The 22,206-nt window shown below is 42.8% G+C and overlaps 1 protein-coding gene across 1 annotated transcript in view; it reads left to right on the top strand.

Annotated features, from left to right (window-relative positions):
* The first annotated feature begins 1,705 nt into the window (after positions 1–1,705).
* The window catches only part of ELOVL4 (ELOVL fatty acid elongase 4), a 35,297-nt gene continuing 14,796 nt past the window's right edge, over positions 1,706–22,206 (top strand). Inside the window, exons 1-3 of the mRNA XM_035559554.2 lie at positions 1,706–1,993; positions 18,645–18,832; positions 21,831–21,911. Coding sequence (XP_035415447.1) covers positions 1,894–1,993; positions 18,645–18,832; positions 21,831–21,911 — 369 coding nt within the window. The 5' untranslated portion in view covers positions 1,706–1,893. The remainder of the gene's footprint in view (positions 1,994–18,644; positions 18,833–21,830; positions 21,912–22,206) is intronic.

The following is a 22,206-nucleotide window of genomic DNA, read 5'->3' as shown; positions in this document are numbered from 1 at the left end:
TTGTTAGGCTGTGGATCTTTATTCTGTGTTAGTGGTGCTCTGCTTATTCCACATCTTGCCTGACATCAGGGATGGTAAGGGACTGTGATCTTTTGTCATGTTCAGTCAAGCCTGTCTGGATTTGGCTAAGACGAATGGCTATACACCAATCAGAACCGTATAGCTTGTTTTTCTGGTTTCCTTTCAATTTAAGAGAGAACATTAACAAAAATCAAAATCCTTGCTTTAGATGATGCCAAACACACACATGAAGTTTCTAACTGCACAATGATACGCTGCAGTGGTTTCACCTGAAGGAGGCACAGGAACCACAGCTAACACTGCACTGTCTGCCTGCAACTTGGGAAGCAGGTTGGTGTTCACTGCGCCCTACTTGGTGACAGATCCACTGCAGGGCTCTCACCAGACCTTCTGCAATGATCAGCGTCATCAGAACAGAATGCAATCGAAGTCAGTACGATTGATGCAGAGTTTTGATTGACTCTTCCCACATGAGAGAACAAGTACCCATCCATCCATTAGCATATGGCAACCTTGCTTCGGCTCCAACTTTCATGCAGCATTGGGATAAACTGGACAACCCTCTCCATCCAGACCTCCAGAGGATGAGGTGGCTCCTCCTTCTTTTCCTGGTGTTGGTGATACCTGCTCCCAAACTGCTGGTACAGCGGCTCTGCTCGCTGTAGAGCAACCAGCAATGGCCAGTGTGCCTCTTGTCTGTAGGGCTGGGATCAGAGCTGCCAAGGCAGTCCAGGAGCCAAGTGGCAAGTGACTCACCCAGCAGGAGGAGTGCTAGCCATGCTCATGAGGACCAAGTGACAACTAACGCATGGTACCAGTATGCTGGGGGAGGGAGAGGTGCATACGTCTCATCTGCTGTATGCCAGAAGGAAAGCTCGCAACATGGGCAGACAGGCTCCCCTCCTGTCCCTCAGTGAGGAAACCATCCCCAAATGTGTATTTCAGCTATCCACACTATGTGGATCATAGTGGAGAAAGAGGCAAGCTAGGAGGAGGAGAAAAGAAACAAAGGGTGTCAGGAACAGCTGGCGCACCCACATCAGGCAGAGGGCTTGTTTGGGTTGATCCCGATGAAGCAGGATTTCACCCACAGCACATGTAGCCTCACCTATTGCTGCCTTTGCCATGGAGGCTCCTTCTCCTGCAGCCTTCAGCGACAGCCTGGGTGGGGAAACCCCTCTGTGCCATGAAATTACCATAAAAACTCTTGAAGTGATGGAGGAGGGCATGCAGGTGCGAGATACACGTTATTGGTGGATGGAGAAGAGTGGGTGCACTGCTGGTCAGGGAAAGACTGCCAGCAGCGGGAGAGGAAGGCAGAGAGGTCTGCTTTTATCAGTGCTGGGAGGGGAGGCAGCGGAAGATGAGGTTTCTTGGGGAAGACAGCCGAAGGGCTGCTGCCTCAGTATAAACGTGAAGCGAATGCGTGAGTGCCTCAGCCCGTCTGTGGGCACCGTGCGACAAGGGAAAGCCACGAGAGAGAAAATAAAAGGAGACTGAAATATTTATTCCCCATTATGTTATTTTTATTATTTATATGATAAAAGGCAAAAGGAGGAACTCGGGCGCTTCTTCTCGACCCGTACACGGCCTGCACCTGCCGCCGTCAGCGGGAGTCCGCCGCCGCCGGCCCCGCGCCTGCGCCCGCCCGCCGCGAGCCCTCCCGCCCGCCGCCCGCCTCCTCGCCCTCCTCCCTGCCCGCGGGGCGCGGGAGCCGCTGACGGGAGCGAGGCGGAGTCTGGAGGGAAGATACCGAGAGATAGAGATTTAAATCACATCCCCGGCTCTACAAGGGCAGCGGCCGCAGCAGCCCCGGCGCAAAGCCACGGACGCACGCAACCGAGAGAGGTTCTGCCGGCTCCGCTGCTCGCCATGGGTGCCGCCGCCGCCGAGCCCCCCCGCGCCGCCGGCCTGGTGTCCAGCGTGCTGAACGACACGCTCGAGTTTTACCGCTGGACCTGGAGCATCCGAGGTAACACCACCGGGCGGCCCCGGGCACCGGCCGCCCCCCCGAGCCCCGCCGCCATCACCGTGCCCGGCGCCCCCCGGCCGCAGGGGCAGTGGTGCCGCGCTCAAAATGGCTCCGTTGCCAGGGCGACGCCGGGCGGGCGGGCCGGGGGGGGACCCCTCCTCGCTGTGTGGGGGGCACCGGGGGACCCCCGGGGTGCAGGGTGCCGCTTCTCCCCCCTGCACAGCCGTGTTCCCGAAGCGTCACCCGGCTCCCCTCGGTCGCCACAGCCGGTTGGGAGCCGGCTGGTAGGGGCGAGCCGGGCCCTGAGCCCGCTGGCAGCGGCGTGGCGTTTGGCAAATGGTGGAGTTCGGCGAGCTGCGCGAGGAGATGGCTGCTAGCGGCGATGCGGATGGGTTAATGTTAAATATTAAGTGCGCCGGGGCTCGGTCCGATGTCTGCCGGTCTCGATACGCTCGGGTTTTGCGCTGACACCCGACACAGAGGATGCTGAAGGAAGAGAAAATGGTCTCGGGATGTGGAGTGGTGTGAGAAGCAGGTGGTGGTGCTGGGACAGCAAATGCGATGGTAATCTGCTGCATTGACCAGTAGCCCTGGAAGTATCGGTGTGTGCCAACAGCTATCCTAGTTGGCCAAATAAAACGAGTGGGGTAGAGCCTCTGCTTTCACAGTCACAGCTGTGAGCAGGCCTGGGCAGCTGACAGAAGAACAATAGCGCATCTCCGGATGTTTCCATCGTTTTCTAGCTGGCTATGCAGTGATGAGGGCTATTTTGTTTAAACCTAGGCATACGTTGAGCACTCTGGAGTGAATGCAGCTATGGACGTGTTTTGTGGCAGTCTGATAACTGAAAACGTGGGGCCTAGATTCAGGCTGGAAGCTCGCTACTGCACCAGCAGTCCTTGCTTTTCAGCCCCCCTCTGTTCTGCCATCTGTCAGATAAGAAATTAGTCTTACGTTATAGATGGAGAGGCTCACTTTTTTTTTTTTTTTTTCCATGAAAAGCCTTCCCAGCTATCCTCTGAGTTTTGCTGTATTTTAAAAATTATTAAGCCTACGTGCATCTATCTCCTTCTCAGTGTGCAGCCTGCTGGGCTGTAAGATCAAATGAAAATGCTTGCAGCAGCAGTACGCTGTAATCTGTCAGTGCCTGCTCTCTCTCTTCGCCTCATGTTGCATACAACTGCTTGGAGGTTCCCAGGTAACGCAGGAGAGATGCTGCTCAGCCAGGCAGTAGCAGTTTTTGATGGGTATAGAAATAGATGTCGGTACAAAGTTGACATCCTTATAGATTACTTGCTTTGTCTGAAAAAGATTTCAAGTTTTGTTGTGTTTTCTGAACTTCAAGTGTGTTATTTAAGTTCAGCTACAGACTACATTTGTTGTCAACAAAAACACCCCCCCCAAAAAAAATCCAAGAAGGAGGGATGAAAAAGGAAATTTATGTAAGGAATGTAAAGATAAGTAACTTACATTAATACTATACACCGAGTGAACTTCTGTTTCGTCTTCCACTGCTTTGGAGAGCCTTAAGCCAATAGGATGCCATTGTGATGGTATCTATCTAGAATATGCTCAAGTCCTTGCTAATCCTGTGCTAAACTATTGCTCCAAGTTCAGTGGTGTTGCTGTTAATGTAGGGTTCCGCTATGAAGTGCATCAATCACCTTTTGCGTAAGGTGTTGAGAGTTTCAGGTTCCGAATTTCAGTGACTCCCTGCAAGGACAGTTTTGAACAGAGGCTAAGTCACATCATACTCGTGTTACCATTCTTGTTTATGCCCAGCCTTGTGTAGAAACAAGGTCCTCCTGTAGTTCTTTTGGTCAGGTATGGATATATGAAAGGCAATATCCACACAATGTAGTTACAATGTAGCTCCAGATAAGAAAGTGCCATTATGAGGCAATGCTGCATTACTGTGTAATAAAATCATATTTTAATGCCCAAAGTTTGGCTTCAGTACTTGCTCAGGTTGCTGCTTTTCTGCATGTGTCTTCATTCAGAACAAGACATTGTCTCTATTTGTCATCTTTGAGTGAATATATGTTAAAATCATGAATTCGTCACTGTTGTGTGAATTCATGCAATTCACCTTTGTGTCAAGAACAGCAGTGATGTTGCTCAACAGACAACACAAATTATGGCATGCAAGACCATTGCCTAACTTTCAATATCATTAAATAAAAAACTATACCACGCAGCAAAGTTGCTCAACAAATGATGCCATGCAATACCATTACACAATAAATCATACTGAAACACTACTACACAGCAAAATTACACAATAAAATGTGAAGAAATTTTATTCCCACTACTACTCCTACACAAAAACTTCCCATTCATATAAAACCGAAGTTATGTATTCTCCAGTTTTTGCTTCCATTTTCTGTTGGATGCCCAGGTCTGTCTTCAGCCCTGTTGTCAATGTGCAGCTGGATTGTCCTGCCAGCAGGTGTTTTCTTCTGTTATCCCAGACTTCCTGTGATGGGACTGCATGCAACTGTGCCAGAGTGTCCCACCCAGTCTTGTGCCACTTTATTTTTATGCATTAAAGGCTTGGTCTTTCCCCCCCTGCTTTATGACATTTAGAAAGCAACCAACCCTTTCTGAGGTCAAAAAGTACCCCCAAAAGGCTAGATATTTGATAAGCCTAACTGGATTTTTTTTGAATGATGTCACAACTTTTAATACTAAGCATGCTGTCCAAAGAAGATGCTGTTTGTTTGTTTTTCTGTGGTCAGGTTTTTCAGTCTTGCATTTGGAAACGGTAACGATATTCTTTTTTCCCCATATATATTATTAATATATATTTTCAGCCTTAGCAATGCTTAATATGTGTTTTTCCCTGTTAATTTATTTGAAATACTTTTTTTTCCCCTCTCCTCTCCTTCCTTGACTGTCTTTTTAGACCCCCGTCATGAAAGCCTAAAATCCATCGTCACTGTATATTTGCCTGAGAAGGCTGAAGATGGGTTGGGAAGCCATAAACTTCAAAGAGAGGTCGAAAGGGCAAAAACATGGTTTTGGCAGTTACCAAGAGGCAAAAAAGGTGGTTGGGGGAACAATTATTATCAGGAAAGATGATCTAGGAAATTCCATACCATTATAGGTAAGGGCATGGGACCAGCAACGTGTAAAGGATAGGGCAGGGCATCTTTCTTTTGGCTCAGCTCGCTGGTTGGGGTTAGACCTGGGCAGGAAGGATTAAGGGTATGATTAGATGAGTGAGCAAATGACTTAGAGGGAGGTTCCAGGCTGAGTCCAAGAGAACTATTAAGGTGAATAACTCAGGACAAAGTCCAGAATGTGGACATCTTCAAAACGTGGGTGAAGAGACCACTGACATTTAGGGAGGGAGAGTAGGAGACTGCCTGAAAGGGAGATGCGTGAAACCCTTTATCAAGAAGACAGAAGAACTACTGTGAATGGATTGAGCTGAAGAACAGAATTTACAGACTCCGGGCAAGAATGATCGTTCTCAGAGCTCAAAGTTAAAAGGAGGCAGGGCTGTCCCTGGCCGTGTGGGACTGCTTTGGAACAGCACCTATTTACAGCTGTTGCAGTCAGTAAGATTACGGGCTTTTTCCATCAAGAAGGAGAGGCAGAAGATGCAAACTTTCACTTCAGTGGTTAAATAGTCCTCTAAGTAGTATCGTGTGCAGAAACGATGTCAAGTTGGGTCTGAAGTGCAAGGCAACAAGGATGGGAAATGGGGAAACTTACAGCTGCTTGCATTAACGATGATCAGGTGGAGCAGCTTCCATGGGAACTCAAATTGCCATAACAGCCTTTGTCAGGAAGATCTTGGGACTACCCCTTTACATTAGGAATGCTAAGGCTTAGTTTCTTTTTTCAGTCCAGGGAACAGAACTGGAAGAAAACACATTTATTCATCTTCCCTCATTCTTTTCATTGTGGAGAAACTGAGCATGGCCAAAGGATCCTGAATTTTTATACTTGGAGAAAAGTGATTGGTGTGGTTGGCAGACAGTGGGATTATGTTAGCGCAAGCACTGCCTTGTAGCGTTGGAAGATTTGTGCTAAAGCTGGAAGCAAAAAGTATCCCAATGAAAAATCTTCAGAAGCCGAAGATGGAGAGAGAGAATGAAGGGTGAGATGAAGACTCTTGAAGTCTGTTTGTAAAGCAGAATGCACTCTTAAGTTTTTGGAGTGCTGGCTGAGCATCAGACTCAGTGATTTGGGGCAATACTTGATTTGCAGATACGGTTTTCTTTTCAAGGGGATAAATTTTTTTTCATTCAATCTGTGAATGTGTAAAAGGTAAGGATTAGACAGGAAGACCCACGCCAGAAACTGGAGAGGCTGGTGTAATTGGGTTTGGCTGTCTTGTGGCAGAAGCAGCTCTTGGAGAAATTGATTGCAGAAGTAAAGAATGTTAAAGGCTAGAACATGTGAGTATACTGCCAACCAAACCAAGGAATAGGAGCATCCCGATTTGCTTAGCGTATTTCATTAAGCATCCTACTTCCCTGCCTCTCATAGGAGGGACTTTCTTGGTGTAGAAAAAACAGCTATTGGTATCAAAGATAATTTGCTGGGTGTTTGAAGGAAGTTCTATCAACGTTTCATCATCAGAAGATATCAGATTGCAGAACTCAAAAGACAGCTAATGGAAATGTATTTCAGGAAAGTGCATTCCTGAAGTGGAAGTCTCTGTTTAGAGATCTTGGATCACCAAGCTTCAAGAGATGGAGCCTGAGGACATAGCCAGAAGCAAAGCTGACACTGTGAAAGCCACAGCAAAGCTGAGGTGCAAGTGACAGACATCCCTTTCCTAAACGAGGAAGGAAGAGTTGTAGGTAACCTGCAACTCTCAGCTCCAGCAAAGGGGTGAAACAAGAAAAAAGCCTTCAGCACCAGCAAGAGTGATACAAACTTCTGTTTGAACATTCATTAGCATATTCTTGAAGCAAACAGAAAGGCAAGGACAAAATGGAAAAAGGCAGGGATGATCCTATCGTGAAAACTGGGTAGGAGAAGATCCCTTTTCATGTGTAGATATCATGTCTCGAAATCTCTAAAGGAAGTAAGATGTTATGGATACTATTAAAGGAGTTTCCTTGAAAAAGGTTGGGGAAACTGCTTTCTACATAATTTAACCAAGCTGATTGCATAACTGTAGCACCCACTGCAGCTGATCCAAATGACTGGATATTTAAAATTGCAGCACACCGTAAATTACTGTTGTGGAGTTCTTGGCAGATCACATTACCCAGCTGAAGCTACGTGCCATTAGTGAGGAGCAAATCAGCAGGTGGTCTAGGAGCCACATACTGCAACAGGAGGGGAAAAACTCTTGAGCAGTTGCAATATCTGTGGCATGAAGTACAGCCATTCATCACGGGGTAACATCAATTGGTTGAGCCTGGTAATCAAACCGTTGTTTGCAGGTGGCTGTCTCTAGCTGGAGAAACTTGAGCAGGAGTCGATCGTGGCAGTTGTTCTGGGTTTATGCTGTGCTCAGGGCTGAAGGGGATGTATCAGGGGTATGGGTAAAGCTGTGGCAGTCCAGAAGAGGTTGTACTGAATGCAGATAAACTGTTCTGTGTAACCACAAAAGGCTGGCAAAGGAAACTTAAGGACAACCAGTAGAGGAAGAGGTGGGAAATGTGGTTTGTAAGTTTCTTTTAAGGGCTTGTAGACCAGGAGCCATGAGACATGGGTGAGGCAAGACTCCACTTTTTGCCAGTCCAGGCAGGTTTTTGGAGTTACTAGATTCACATGGAAAGGATTAAGGAAGCACTTAGATGAAAGGTGGATGACTGAAAAGGCTGCAAGCAGGCATTGAGAAAACTTTGGGAAGAACTTGCTAGGATGCAAGAATAAGGGGGGAAAGGTTGTGGTGTGTGCTAAAGAGCTTTTGGGCTGGGGTAAAGGGGGTTAAATGTGAGTGGTATGAGAAAAGGGGGCTAAATAACAGTTCATTTAGCTAAAAGGAACTGGCTATAGAAAAAATCAGAGGCTTGATTTTTAAAGGGTCTTGGTGTGTGCAGAGTGTACCTGGAGCGCAGAAGTTGGGACAGTGTGCTTGCAAGAGCTCTAACAGCAAGCAGGGCTTTGGGGCTGTATTTTAAATCAAAGTCGAAGCTACCACAGCACTTCATAAGGGACTTGCTTCTGCTTTGTGTGTGAGGCTGGCTGACTTCTCCTTTAGGAAGATGTGGGTGGGGGTACATAGTTTCTGGATCTTAGGTGTGACACAGGTACAACTGTGCTCAACTTCGTCAAGACTAGAGTGCTTCTGAGCACATGGCCTTCGAGGTCTTGTGGCATTTTAAGGGATGTAAATGAAGGCAGGTGTGAAGTTCAGGCCTGCTGAGGGTTTGCGGCAGCCCTGTGGGGGTTTTGAGGACTGCAGCCAGGGCAGCAGGTAAAGCAATAAGTGTCTGCAGGGCAAGCCCAGAGGTAGACTGAGTGCACCATGTGCTTCATATTAGCTCCTGTTTAGTGTGCTTGGATTTCAAGATAAACGTGAGGTAGTTTACCTTCCTTTTATGGAAGGCGAGGGGGATTAAGCTGCCTCAATTCGGCTTGCGTTTGTTGCAAGATAACGGTATGCCTGGGGCATTAACTGCTCCTGGTTTTGTCAGATTAACTCACTTGTGTGCCTACCACTCAGCTCCTTTCTCCATGTACTTGCCTTCAGTGGCTGGATCCTTAACTCCTGCCCCGGAGAGTTCTGTGCTTTGTGGCGTTGTCTGCTTGTGCCGTGAGACTCTTACTGGTTCCTCTCCATCCATCCACCTCCCACACGCACTTCTCCGTGTCAGCATCCCCTTGTGTTCTGACGACTTGGTTTATTTCCATCTCATGTTCCTTTTCCTCTCAGCTCTTTCTGCAGTCTCTCAAAAGTCTTTTACTCTCTCTTGTATATATTTCGCTTCAGATGTCGTGATTGACCATGGTATTTTCTTATCTTTTTTTTTCCACATGACAAAACCATTTGCCTCTGCTAGTTTTAGCAAATATGGGAGATTGCTCTATTACTTTCTAAATGCTCGTAGAATAATGCTGGAAGAGGGTGCTTATAGCCTGTTCCTTTCACCTGTCAGTTGAGCCAATAAGTCTTATTCCTTTACACACAATTTGATGTCCTTCTATTCCTGTATTAGTATTGTAATACCTTCTTTTTAAATGGTTTAAGATACCACTCTAGAGGGGAGGGAAAAAAAAAAGGAAATACAGGTACGAAGTTGAATAGCTGGGCTGCAAACAGGAGGCTGCATAACCGTATTTCCTGGGTTTGCATTCTGCATTTAGTAGTTTACTGGAACAGATGTGTTCAATAGAAATACTTACACGTAGAGTGCCCCAAAGTGCTTTGCTACCAAGTCCAGATTTTCTTTTACTTTGTCTAATCACAGTATGTCATTTATGAATTTTCGACCAAGAGTGAGAAACTATTTCAGAAACCATTAGGGAAGCTTAGGTTTGGGGGCCGTATGCTACCATGAAAGGTAACACGACTGTACAAGCAGAAGCTTAGTTGCGGCGGTTGTTTGGATATGGCGTTATCTAGCAGCCAAGTTGATTTTGTTCCTGGTATTTTTGGTGCAAGATTCAGATGTTTGTGATTGTTCTGGCCATCTTGGGATATGAGAGCACTTCTTTGTTCCGTTTGTGTTTTGAAAAACAACATCTGAAGGCTTTTTTTCCTAGATTTGCCATTCTTGCTGATACCAAAGGCATGTTGAGGAAGCAAGTTCTAAATGGTTTGCAGTGTTATTTTTCTTTGGAGGCTGGTGTACTTTTCTTAGCCTAACAGAAGACCTAATGTACCTCGCTACTGTAAACTTTGCTTCTGCCCCTCAACTTGGAAGATAAGAGCTAATACGTTTCAATAACTCCTCTTGTAGGTTTATTCAAAACAAGCTTTTGACCATCCTGCTGTAAAACAAAGTTGGTGAGCAGCATCCTCATGGTGGTGCAAACAGGGAAAAAAAAGCAGGGAGTTTATCAGAGGGATTTATGTGCAGCTCCTTGCAAATGTTTTCCGGTATCTTTCTGGTATTATTTTTTAGGTAGATTTAGTTTGCCATTGTTGATTTTTCGTACCTGTCCGGTCACTGCATCTAGGTGTCTCTAAATATTCATCTGCAGTCCCAAATCATTCTGTATTTTGAGAACAATGTCACTGGTTGTTTACACTCGCTGTGTAGTTAAGCACTGGTATCCTTCTGCTGTGTTAGCACCTTAGCAAGGTATTTCAGTGCTGCGCTCCATGTCCTCTGAGTGCTGAGTGTGTAACATCTCTCTACAGTGGATAAGGCCTTGCAGAGATTTTAATAAACGGCTATTAATAATCCTTTACATTTCACGAGGATGCTAGCTTCTAGCTGAGGGAATTTGATAAAAATCTGTGTGTGGATAAAACCAATTCTGTGATCGTCCCCTTTGGCATTATAAAAGCCCCGAATCGTACTAGAAGGGCCAGTACTCTAATTTGTTGTTGTGACGTTGAACCTGCATGTGTCTTGTGTTTGTATTGCTGCTTACTATTACTCCTAAAGGTATACTCGTGGTACCAAAAGACACCATTTTCTTGTGAATTAATGACATCTTCAGTCTGAGCTCTCAGAAATAGTCCTGGCTAAGACTTTAAGCTTGTGTAGAAGTTTCAATGAAGAAGGAAAACTTCTCCAAGTGTGTTTTACACAGCACATTTATTTCCGTAGGAATATGGAGACATTGTGTGTTTTTTTGTTGTTGTTTTTTTTTTCTTTCTCTTTGCATCTGTTCGCTCTGTAACTTGTAACCTTTAAGAAAAGGCATGCAGGTATCTCTCTATTGGGCACCCATCTGGCTTTTGTGATGTCTGGAAAAGTCAGATTTGATAAACAAAAGAATACACCATGCCTTGAGGTCATAATCTTGCACATCTTGTGTAAGCTTCAGCAAGGTTTGTGTTTCTATTATTCCTTGAAGCAGAGTGTTTGCGCTGTCCCCACAAATAATTGTAATCAGCAGAGGAGGTAAGTCAAAAGTAGTTTGAACAAGGCAGTCTCTTAGAGTTGAAAATCCTGGGAGTTGATAGTAAATTGATATTTCTGAGCTTGATTTCATTACTATCCTTGTCTTGAGACAAGTGTATCCTGTAATTGCTGTGTATAGACTTGAAAGATAATATGATATTAGTGGCTGAATTATGGGAGTCCCAAGAAGGCTGAAATGCTTGTTACAATGCACCTGACCTTTTAACAACAAATTGGGATTAGGCATCCCTGTTACTTTAATGGGAGTTTATGAAATACACGCATATTACACAGCTGTTTAATAGCTGCAGGAGACGTTCTTCATAACTGTGTGGTATTTTGGTTTTACGTTAGGTTCCCATGTTGCTGTATATAGCTTTATGTAAGGCTAAATAGTCAATTACAAAGCCACGAAAGTAAAGGCAAAGCCACAGCTGGTTGTAGGCAGTACCCGTCAGTCCTGTCTGTAGCCCTTCTGGTTTGGGGCAGGCACCTCTCGTTTCTGGATGGGCCAGGATTTGTACAGCTTCATCTGCAAACTTTTTAATTGTTTTTTTTTTTTTTTTTTTTTTTTTTGTGGGGGGGGTTGTCTTTGTTTTGTTTCAGAGTAAGTGCTTTCATTATTTGTTGTGTGTGAGAATTTCATTTAATTATTATTTATTCTTACATCTTAACAACTATTAAACTTAACTTAAACTTAAGCTGTGAAACAACAAACTAAAACAGTAACACTGCCATAAAATTTTGATGCATCTTGTTCTCAGCCCGAACAAATTAATCTGTTCTTGGCTGGTTAAAGCTTGAGTATAGACAAAATACTCGACTCAAATATTCCTGTTCCTTCTCAAAGATCAAAGTGAATACAACAACTTTGTACTGTTCTGTGCTAAAAAGTGACTTAAATCAGGTTCTGCTGCCTTGTTGGAACCGTGGTCCGTACAGCATCGTGCAAGTGTGATCCGTAGCTTTGCCAGTAGCCGTAGTACTGAATTCTTCTGAGAGGGATAGCGGCAGGCACTTGGCTGGTGCAGGCTGTAGTTTCCTCTGTCAAACAGGTGCAAGGCTTAAATGTTTGGAGGCGATCCGGAGATGAGCCACGAAAATGATTAAAGGATTGCAAGATACACCTTCAAGTGAACAAAAAAAGTGAGTGACAGCTGCTTATAAGTACCCAAATGAGGGGGAGAGGGGGGGAATGATAAAAGATGAGTCATCAGCCTACCAGAGAAAAGTGTGATTAATTGGCTGCTTAACGTTTAATTCCAATGCCTTTGGACTTAGGGAGCAAATTTATGCAGTGGGTGTAATTAACATTTTACAGTATAAGTGTCCTGCTGGATTCGCTGCTTCTGGAAATACTTACTGGGTAGTCAAGTGAGAAACTCTTCTGAGAAAGGTAACTTGGCTAAAACACAAGTGAGTTAAGGGAGGGTTATTGGCTTCTGTTCTGTAGGTTATACTAGGTTGCTGTGTTAAGTACAGGTATCTTTGATGCTGCTAGCCTCCTTAGAAATACCTGTAGTGCCCCAAAATTGCTGACATCACCAAGTGCGATGGGTGAGATAAAGGGATAAAAGGGTGCGAAATACGCACGGACTGGACACTCCTTGTGTCCCAGTCCTTCTGCTTTCCTGCACTGTCCCTCCTCAGAGCCCATACAGACTCTTTGCTGATTCAGACAGGCTACAGGAGTACTGTTTGGGCACTGGCTTCAATCCTTTATTTTGGGATTTCCTATAAAGAAGGTTGAGGACTAGAGTGCAATGCGTGCAATGAATAATCAGTATTAAAACAGACAAGTTAATTCAAGCCCTGGAGAACTTTTAAAAGAATAATTCATTTCAAGCTACACAGATGCTCTATTAAAGTTGTAATAAATTGAGATATGACTTTTAGTTCTGTTGGTATTAGATTCACTTCTCATTTTGACTCTGCAGGGGTACTTCTCTGAGAGCCTGCAGCCCCAGGTTGTGCAGCCCGGGTAGCTAGCTGTGTGCCATTTTAAAGCTTACATCTACAGCTTCGGCTGTTCCATGTATCGTATCATAGAATTGTTAAGGTTGGAAAAGACCTGCAAGATTGTATTTGTATGCTCTGAGGCTTTGGTTTGTGGCAGACTGAGGTGTGGGGGTTTGGTTTTGTTGTTTTTTTTTCTTCCTCCTCCTTTTGGAACCTCTACAGCCAGTAACAGTGAATGTACTGCTAAGTGATTCAGACACCTTACTCCATTTAATTTAAAAGCTTAGGGTCGGACCATGTAGATGCTCATTTGAGTTTCAACTGAACTAGTCTGCAGTGGCTGTAGAGCCGCAGTGAAGTTCTATTCGCTTGTAATTATTTGTGGGACTGAGCCAGGATGTGTAGCACATATGCAAAAAGAAAAATAAACTGTATAGAATATTAACTGCTAACCAGAAAGAAAAAAAATGGGGGAGAACACTAAAATACTGTAAAGAAATACAAAAGCTTTGTAAATGTTCTGTTACAAGATGCACAGAGTTGTTTCTTGCATGTTTTCTTACATGATGCATGTCTTCGTTTTGTAATATCTCTCAACTGTAGTGCTCCTGGAGCTAACAAGATAAGTGAATAGTTAGATTAATAAAATGGTGTAGTTTGTAGGACAATAATTAGATGCTACTGGTTTGCCTTCCTTATGCTGCAGAATCTAAATTTCACTTCTTTTAGGAAATCTCTCTTAAAGTTGTTATTGCACTTCGGGAGGGCTTCTTGTTTAAAATAAACAGCGTGATCTGCAGAGAACTCTCACTGCTAAGAGCCACTTTTAAACAGTCACCGTCACTTCTGCAGTGTCCTTAGAAATGTAATTGGACAGATGGGTGTGCTGGATTGGCACTCTAAGTGTCTTTGCGCTGAGAATAGTATCAATAGCTATTAATAACTTTGAAAGGCTCTCCAGATAAATTAGTGAGTAGCGACTTTATAGCTAATGAGTATGTGTGTTGTTAAGCTAAAACTTGCATGGATTTTTTTTATTATTTTTGTAAATCAAATGTGAATGCATGGAATTTCAAAAGTTGTGTATTTCAATTAATTTCTTTTAAAGCTAATATTAAATGCAGAGAGAGTCATCATTGCACCAGTTCAGGATTTCTACCGATGAATGTCTGATGCATTTTTTTGCTTATTTTTAAAACTTGTACTTCTTGATAAAAGGAAAAAAAATTGTAGGCTCTGTAATAAACAGAGAATGTAACCATCTAAACTCCTGTCTATTGGCAAAGAAATGCTGAATCATGTATAACAGAAGCATTTGCATATAAAAACACTTAGTGAGTTTCAAAGACGTTTTAATGATTTTCATTCTAGATCGCTATCAGTGCAGTCTTACATATTGAAGATCATTATCTTTTTGTCTTCCATATTTTAACAGGGCTTCATTGTATTCTCTTTAGAGGTTACCAAGGATATTCAGTCCTTTTTACTGGTTCTACTCTTGCCCTTGCACCGGAGGAAGAAACTGGAGCACTTCCTGTATATATTCCCTATTAATTGCCCCCACATAATAAAAAATTAAATCCTGCAAGATTAGGTGCCTCGGGGCAATTTCAAATTTATATGTTCTTCTGCTTCTTGTCTCGGCTTTGCAGAGTGAGACTCAAAAATGTAGATAGGCAAAATGACAGGCAGATCTTGTGTATGCAGAGATTTCATGTTCTTGCCTTACATAACGTGTTCCTGCTGGGACTCTGTCACTAAAAGACACGTTAAATTACTTTGAATTCACTTTACAGTTGGGTGCTGCTTTATATGTTTGGTCCAAAACTAGTACCACCTTACAAGAAAGCACTGTACTACAGGCTGTGCCATGACAACAATCATTTTGTGATCGAATTAGAATCTGGGTCTTAGGATTTGAAAGACAAACGCATTAATCCCCTGAAAGATTCAGTCACTCTGTCAATTCTAATCAGGTGAAGGCATTGGTTGTTTTGCTTCAAAGCAGTTGGAGGGATTCTTTTAATTCGGGGAGATGGCCTTTTTATTTCGTGCTTGGTTTTTTTTTTTTTTTTAGATAATAATGCACTGATGGTATATAAAATAATGCAGGATTTAATACACTTATGTCTCCTTAAGCTATCGCAGTTCTCTTGTCATTTGCAGAAATCATTTGTGGCCATCAGCACCAGTGAATAATAGTACACAAAATTCCACTGTTTTTGTGAAAACAAGTGTTGTTTTTTTAGTTATTCTTTTCAGTGGCTTGGAAGGCTTGTCACTTAAATGGTTGCCTTAATTTGTCTTGGTTTGAAAGAGTTTATCTCACTTACCTGAAAAGAAAATTGGAACAAGGGTGCGCGTGTAACCGTGTGTTTTCTGTGTGGAACAGCAGGCTTACCCAGTAACTGAAATTCACTCATTTTTGTAATACCCTCTGTGCAACAGGAATGATGTACCGAGCTGATCTAAAACTTAGCAAGCTACTTTGTATTGTCCAGGCAGGATCTTACAATAAAGGATTTTTTTGGGGTTGTTTTCCCAAATCTAGCAGCCTCTGGGATGAATACTTCCATGTTTTCTGATTTCACAGTATCAGTGAAAGGTAATCAGATACAGGGTTGCCCTAAATGCCCATTAAAATAAATGTGATGCTTCTGTTTTGATTGATCAGGTTACGCTCCAGAACCGAATTCCGAGGGAATGCTCAAGCCTACGGTAGTCATACAGGTGTTTTATGTTCAAAGTGTTATAATTGTCCTTATTAGTTATTATAGTCACCAAAATGCCAGTCATGTGGATTCTCTGGGCAGTGAGGTGTGCAGTCTGCATCAGTAAGCTGTGCTTTTCATGCAGATACATTGAGAAGGCTAGTGTCTGATTGGTAGTGGGTCATGGACCAGAAACCCTGTGCAGAGGGAAGGGAACAGGCTGAAACTATGATACAGGTACAGAAGTGCAGCATCAGCTGTTCTGATGTTGAGAGAGATAATTAAATATTTCTTCTGGCATTCTCCAGGAAAATAGGTGAAATAACTGTTGACAGTTCTGATGAAGCACCAGAAGAAGTCCACTTGCAAGAGAGCTTTCATTTTAAAAAAAAAAAAAAAAAAAAAAAAAAAAGAAAAAATTTTCCCTTCTCTGTCCTTTCACGTATAAGTGAAATCTTTGTCTCCTGACACACAAAGACATCTGAAATAGGTCACGCTTTCCTGTGTTCAGCGGTGGGTGGTAGTGTTCATCTCCTGGGTAGAATTTAAATCTCCTTCCAGATTCCCGTCTCTAGTATTGTTGCTTTAGCAGCCAGGATCCCACGAAGCACTGGGCTAGAAAACAGAAGCCAGGTTCATGGATGTGTCCCTACCTTTTTATATTGCTTATGCAGTGCAAAGAGGCCAGGAAAGCAACCGGGCCTCTTGCTTTCCTTGCCCTTAACACTTTGTGCACTGCAGTGTCTGAAATGAGATGCAGGTTTGATTAAAGCATGTCATACCTTGGCTTTTCCCAGAGCTGCCTCTTAATTAAGAAGTGACGCCTTTGTTCTTGCTCGGCAGAGATGAATCTCTGCCCACTATTTTACACCGAGTGGAAGACAAGGATCTCTTCCTTTTGGTTTTGTCTTTTAAGTGGTGTTACCTGTTATTTTTAAGTTCAGATTTGTTGAGCGATTGGACAAGCAAATGGAAACTAAAGCATAAGGGAGAGGGTTGTGTACTAATTGCAGTGCAGCAGTGTGATTTCAATTTCTGTAAGCAGTATTCCATGAGGTCTGGAAAATGGGACAGCTCTTCTGTGTCTCAATACTCGGTGCTATACTGTACAGCAGTTCTCATGTTCTATGCACAGTACGTTATATTGTAATGGAAGTATCTGTCTCAGGGACTTGTTGAAGAGTAAAAGGCGACTTTTCTCATTTCCTTCAGTTCTGTTTCACTGCCTGCGTTTCCACAGCCAGGTTTCCACACGTGAAGAGGACACTGCCTCTCGTTTTTTTCGCTTCTGCTGTTAAGTTATAATGGAAGCAGCTAGACTGTTTTTTTTAATTTCTTTTCCACTTCTTTTTAGGCCTGATGGCATCTTGTTTGCAGGTTAAGTATTGTAAAATCAAGAGGAAGCAGGATGAGTCAGTATCACGCATGCTGTCTTTCTGTAGAACACAGCATGTGAGATTTATTAGAAATACGGGAGGTCTCACGAAATCTGCACCTAAAATAAGGTTCTAATTCACAATCTTAACAGCAACCAGGGCAATGAGAAAAAGGTAGGGAAGGAGGAATGGCAGTGCTGTTCTGTGCTTACCTCATGCCCCTGCTCCATGTGGGGTCCCTCCCACGGGATGCCGTCCTGCCCGAACTGAGCCTGCGGGGGCTGCCCACAGGCAGCAGCTCTTCAAGAACTGCTCCCACACGGCTCCGTACCACGGCGTCCGTCCCCCAGGAGCAAACTGCTCCAGCACGGGTCCCCCACGGGCGGCAGCTCCCCCCAGACCCCCTGCTCCTGCGTGGGCTCCTCTCCACGGGCTGCAGCTCCGTCCCAGGGCCTGCTCCTGCGGGGGCTCTCCATGGGCCGCAGCCTCCTCCAGACCACATCCACCTGCTCCACCGGGGGCTCCTCCACGGGGGGGCTGCAGCGTGGAGATCTGCTCCATGTGGGACCCGTGGGCTGCAGGGGGACAGCCTGCTCCACCAGGGGCCTCTCCACAGGCCCCAGGGGAACTGCTGCTGCGTGCCTGGAGCACCTCCTGCCCTCGTTCTGCACTGACCTGGGGTCTGCAGGCTTGCTGGTTACGGAATAGTTGCTTTAATCTCTAGTTATAGCAATAGGTAAAGCCTTCATACCATGGGCAGAATGAAACACTGAGTAAGAAGACATCACTACAGTCTTTTCCATCCTTCCACTGTAGCAGAGCCATCTTCTAATTCTGTACGTCGCTGGTTCCTCAGGCTCGGAGTGCTTTCTGGTTATAGATCCAGGACCTAATAGAGCAAATTCTGGGCTCTAGAGTACATGTAACTCTAGATCCAATGAGTGACTTGAGAAGACTGTTTAAAAAAAAAAAAAGACCTGTCTCAAGTGTAGTAGCTTAGGATACTCTAACTGGAAGCATCCCTCTGAACTGTTTTATCTTGTAGTTCTTCAGTAACATCGCTACTGTTTTGTCTGAAACACATCAGACTGACATGCATCAAATAGCAAAGGTATTTGGCATCATACAGCCTGTATAAAACTATTGAAGACTTTTTAATGCCTAATTTTAAATTAACAAAAGCTTTTAATTTTATCAGTATTTAGCCAAATCTATGTTTCTTCTGTTTGCAGTGGAGTTGAATATTTGGTTATGTTGCTGCTGCAGTCTCTGACCATTGCAAGCAAAATGGTTTTTGGGGGTATGACTGGGTTGGGCTGGGTTTGGGCTCACTTCAGGTTTTTTTATTGTTTTGGATTGTAGAACTGGACAGTAGAACTTGCTTGACATAGTGAATCTCTCTGTGAGGTAATGCGATTTTTTTTTTCTTTTAAATTATGTCTCTAACCTTCTTAGAAAGAATGAGCATGTTGTGTTTTTGTTATGTAGCTGATATGAATAGCTGATGCAGCTTTTCTAGGAGAAAAGAATATTTAACAAATGCAATGCCTAAAATGATGATGAAATTTATTTTGTTCAGACTTTTGACTCCTTCTGTTTGCTTCACCCTCCCCAGACAAGCGTGTTGATGATTGGCCCTTGATGCAGTCTCCATTTCCAACACTGACTATAAGCACTATTTATCTCCTCACTGTTTGGCTGGGCCCCAAATGGATGAAGACAAGAGAGCCCTTCCAGTTACGTTTCCTGTTGGTTGTTTACAACTTTGGAATGGTTCTACTCAACTTCTTCATTTTCAAAGAGGTGTGTATGCACTCTCACAGGAGGGAATTCCTATTACAGTCTGAGTGTCTGTAGATTGCAAGAGGAAAATAATCTTGTGTGTTTATGGTGTCTGTTGAAGAAGATTTGGCCCAGATTTTTGAAACTTTATTTGCCTCTGACATGAATATTTCTGTAGTTAGGTATAATGTGTTTGTGAATAAATGTACTGGATGGGTGTATGTAAAGAACTTGTGCACTATCTAGTCCAGGAGAGTATTTTTTAGTTTTATATTAGTGTAAGTACTAGAGAGACTAACTGAAATCCATAGGGATTTGACATTTATAACTGTTTTTTGCCTGTTCTTTTTAATAATCTTAAAAGGTGTCAGACTTTTATTAGAAGTCCCAATCTCTGTTAGTTTCTTGAATGTGTTGATCACTTTTAAAAACCCAGATGTATATTGTATTGAAGAAAAGTATCTTGTTTGTAAGTTAGATTTTTAGAATAAAAGTAAAATGAATTGTATCTCTATTTAAAAATAAAAGTATTGAGTTTTCTAGCATTTTGTTTGCAGAGTTCTGAATATGTTACTTCTAATAAAGTTCAGTGTTGCTGCATTTCTTCTTTGTTAGATTGTCTGTACAGAAGAAGTGGTTAGTAACAATGCAGTGGAAACTTCTCTTTAGCAGAAGCTAAGTGGGATTACTTAACAGTTTGGAAATCATTATTCCAGGATAGGTGTTCAGAATGTAGCTGATTGTAAGGAGTAGTTTATGTTACTGTGACTTTGCTCACGTGGGTTGAAGGTCTTCTTCCTTGAAGGCCTCAGATCATGAATTTGCAAGATCCGTTTCCAGGAGTAAGCAAACAGATAACGCAGTTTAAATTACAGCATGGCAAAACTCTTTTCTGGGTGGTCCTGTATTTTGCCAGGAAAGTGGCAATCTTCTGTATATTGACCCTTCCCAGAGCTGTAATAAAATCATTAACTGGTTTCACGCTGTTTTTAAGACATGGTTCAGTAAAACTCATCCTAGCCACCACACCTTAATCATCATTTTCTCTAAGTTGTCTCCTTGCACTAATCAACTAAGTAATAAAATGCTACAGATAAAACAATTTAATGCCTACACCCAAGGATAATTGTGGAAATGGATAAAATCTTGGCAGATTAAAAATGAAACTCTGAAATGAGTTCTGTGCTGGTTTTGCCATCTGTCTTTTTCACTTTCTTTTAAATTTAAATCAGTATGCATTATCCATAAGCTGAATTACACCAGGCTTGGGGTCAGTTTGTGTTCATACCTCTGTTGCATGTCAGATAATACATGCATTTGCATAGCATTTCCAAACTACTGAGTTCTCATTTAAAAACAAAAAAAAATGAGTGTGGGTTTGAATGTGTTTCCTGCTGATAGTCTGAAAGCTCCTAATTTTAGGTACAGACAGGTTCTAATTTCCTGGTATCCTATCCAATGGATTTTGAACCAGACTATTGATATGACACTTGTAATAGAAAGTGACTTGTCTCCTTCTCTTATCAAGACTGATGAAACTGTTCAATTGTTGTCTTTAAGCCAGGGAAATTCTACTTCAGTCTGTATGAGGTTTACAGTACGCGTGTGCCACTGTTGTAATTCCCATGAGTAACATGGTTGGTATGAGTAAAATGATACACTGTTTGGTTTTTGTGCATGGCTAGAATTTCCAGGTATTGCTGAGAACAGAATTTGGACTTGAAATGCTTTTGATAAGATCCATAGGTCTTGTTTTAAATTTAAATGATATTTAAATATTCATCCTGATTGCAAACTGCATTGGTCATCTTCGATTAACATGCGTTAAAATTTAATCCAAGACTCTCACATATTGGACTCAACTTCAGATTAGGAACAAATTTATCTCAGTACATGCAGAAGTCCCAGATGCATATAGCTTCTGTTTTACCAGAAAATCTTGTATTTCTTCATTTTGAAGGAGTAGCTTCAGCCTGAAATCAATTTATTGTCTTTGCCAAGCAAAATCCTTGGGTGAAATTACCCAGTTGACTGAAGTAGAAACTTATTAGTTTCTGTGTTAGTTTCAAGTTCAGTCTAAATGAGATGGAAGTCAGGTTAGGGATAAGAATAGTCAGTGGCTGCCCATATTTATTTTGGAAATGTTGTGTCACCCTTCTTTACTTTTACAGTTCCCAGTTTTCGAGTTATGTCTGCTCCGCTGCTATCTTTTTGATCCTTAACAGGGTGGGTTACCTAGCTTTAAACAATCTTGGATCATAACATTTATGAACATGAAGATTAAAAGTATTATTTGAACCTTGTACAGCTGTAGGCATGCATTCTTTTTTCCAATGGGAGCTTGCTTAACTGTCAAGTTTGTCTTCTCCTGTTCAGGTTTTTGCACCACGTCCTGTTTGGAGCGTCCCTACAGGAGCACGTGGTGTGCTTTAGGCCATTCCTGTTGGCACAAACTGGGGCTCTTCATGCAGTGTCTCTCAGTATGTTTTATGGGTGCTCAGCATTGTTTGTTCAGCTTTTCTGATTTTATTTTTTTCCTTTCTGGATTTTGATAGATACATTGTTCTGAGAACGGTAGATCCAAATTATCTAATCCCTGTCTATTGGAGAGAGTTCTTTCTACTCTAATCCATCGTGGCTTTTGCATCTCTATCATTCATACTGAAAGCAATTAAGTATTTTCTTCCTCTGAATCTAGAGCCCTCTAAGGGAAGATTCATGTTTGAATAGCTTAAGGTCATGTTGGAAATCTTACTAATTTGTACAGGGTTCTAATTATCTGGTCAAAGGTATGCAAGGAAAAATGGGTACTCTTTTAACTATACAAGGAAACAGGCACTGTGTTAACAGGTTGATAAAACTAAATATTGGCTTTCTTCAATAGTATTCTCAGGACTAATAAGGACACCTAAGTATTTCTGTTCAGGTAAGTTCGAAGTAGCAAGAAACCTGCTGATAACTGCTTTGAACATGGTTTATATAGTACCTTTCCCCTCATGTGTGACTTTAATATTTTCAGCTGTTTTTGTCATCAAGAGCTCGAGGATACAGCTATGTCTGCCAGACTGTGGATTATTCAGATAATGTATATGAAGTTAGGGTGAGTATTTTTTTTGTATTTGTGTGTGGGTGGATGTAATATGTAACACTACATGATGTTTAAAGTCTTGTCTGAAAACGGTGTTCCCAAAGCTGTGCTATTTGCCATGGCAGTATCCCGTTATATTCTCTGAGACCGCTTCAGGCTTGACTGCTTTGCACATAGCAGAGTTAATCACAACGCATCAGCGTATCTGCATTAACTTTCATTTGACTGCTACAAATGAGGATAGTCTTGAAGATACCATCCTTGACTTCATCCATGGTTGTATGTTGCAGGATAGACTTTATACACA

Source organism: Cygnus atratus, chromosome 3, assembly GCF_013377495.2.
Source record: "Cygnus atratus isolate AKBS03 ecotype Queensland, Australia chromosome 3, CAtr_DNAZoo_HiC_assembly, whole genome shotgun sequence".
NCBI lineage: Eukaryota > Metazoa > Chordata > Aves > Anseriformes > Anatidae > Cygnus > Cygnus atratus.
This window is presented reverse-complemented; position numbering and strand designations above follow the sequence as displayed.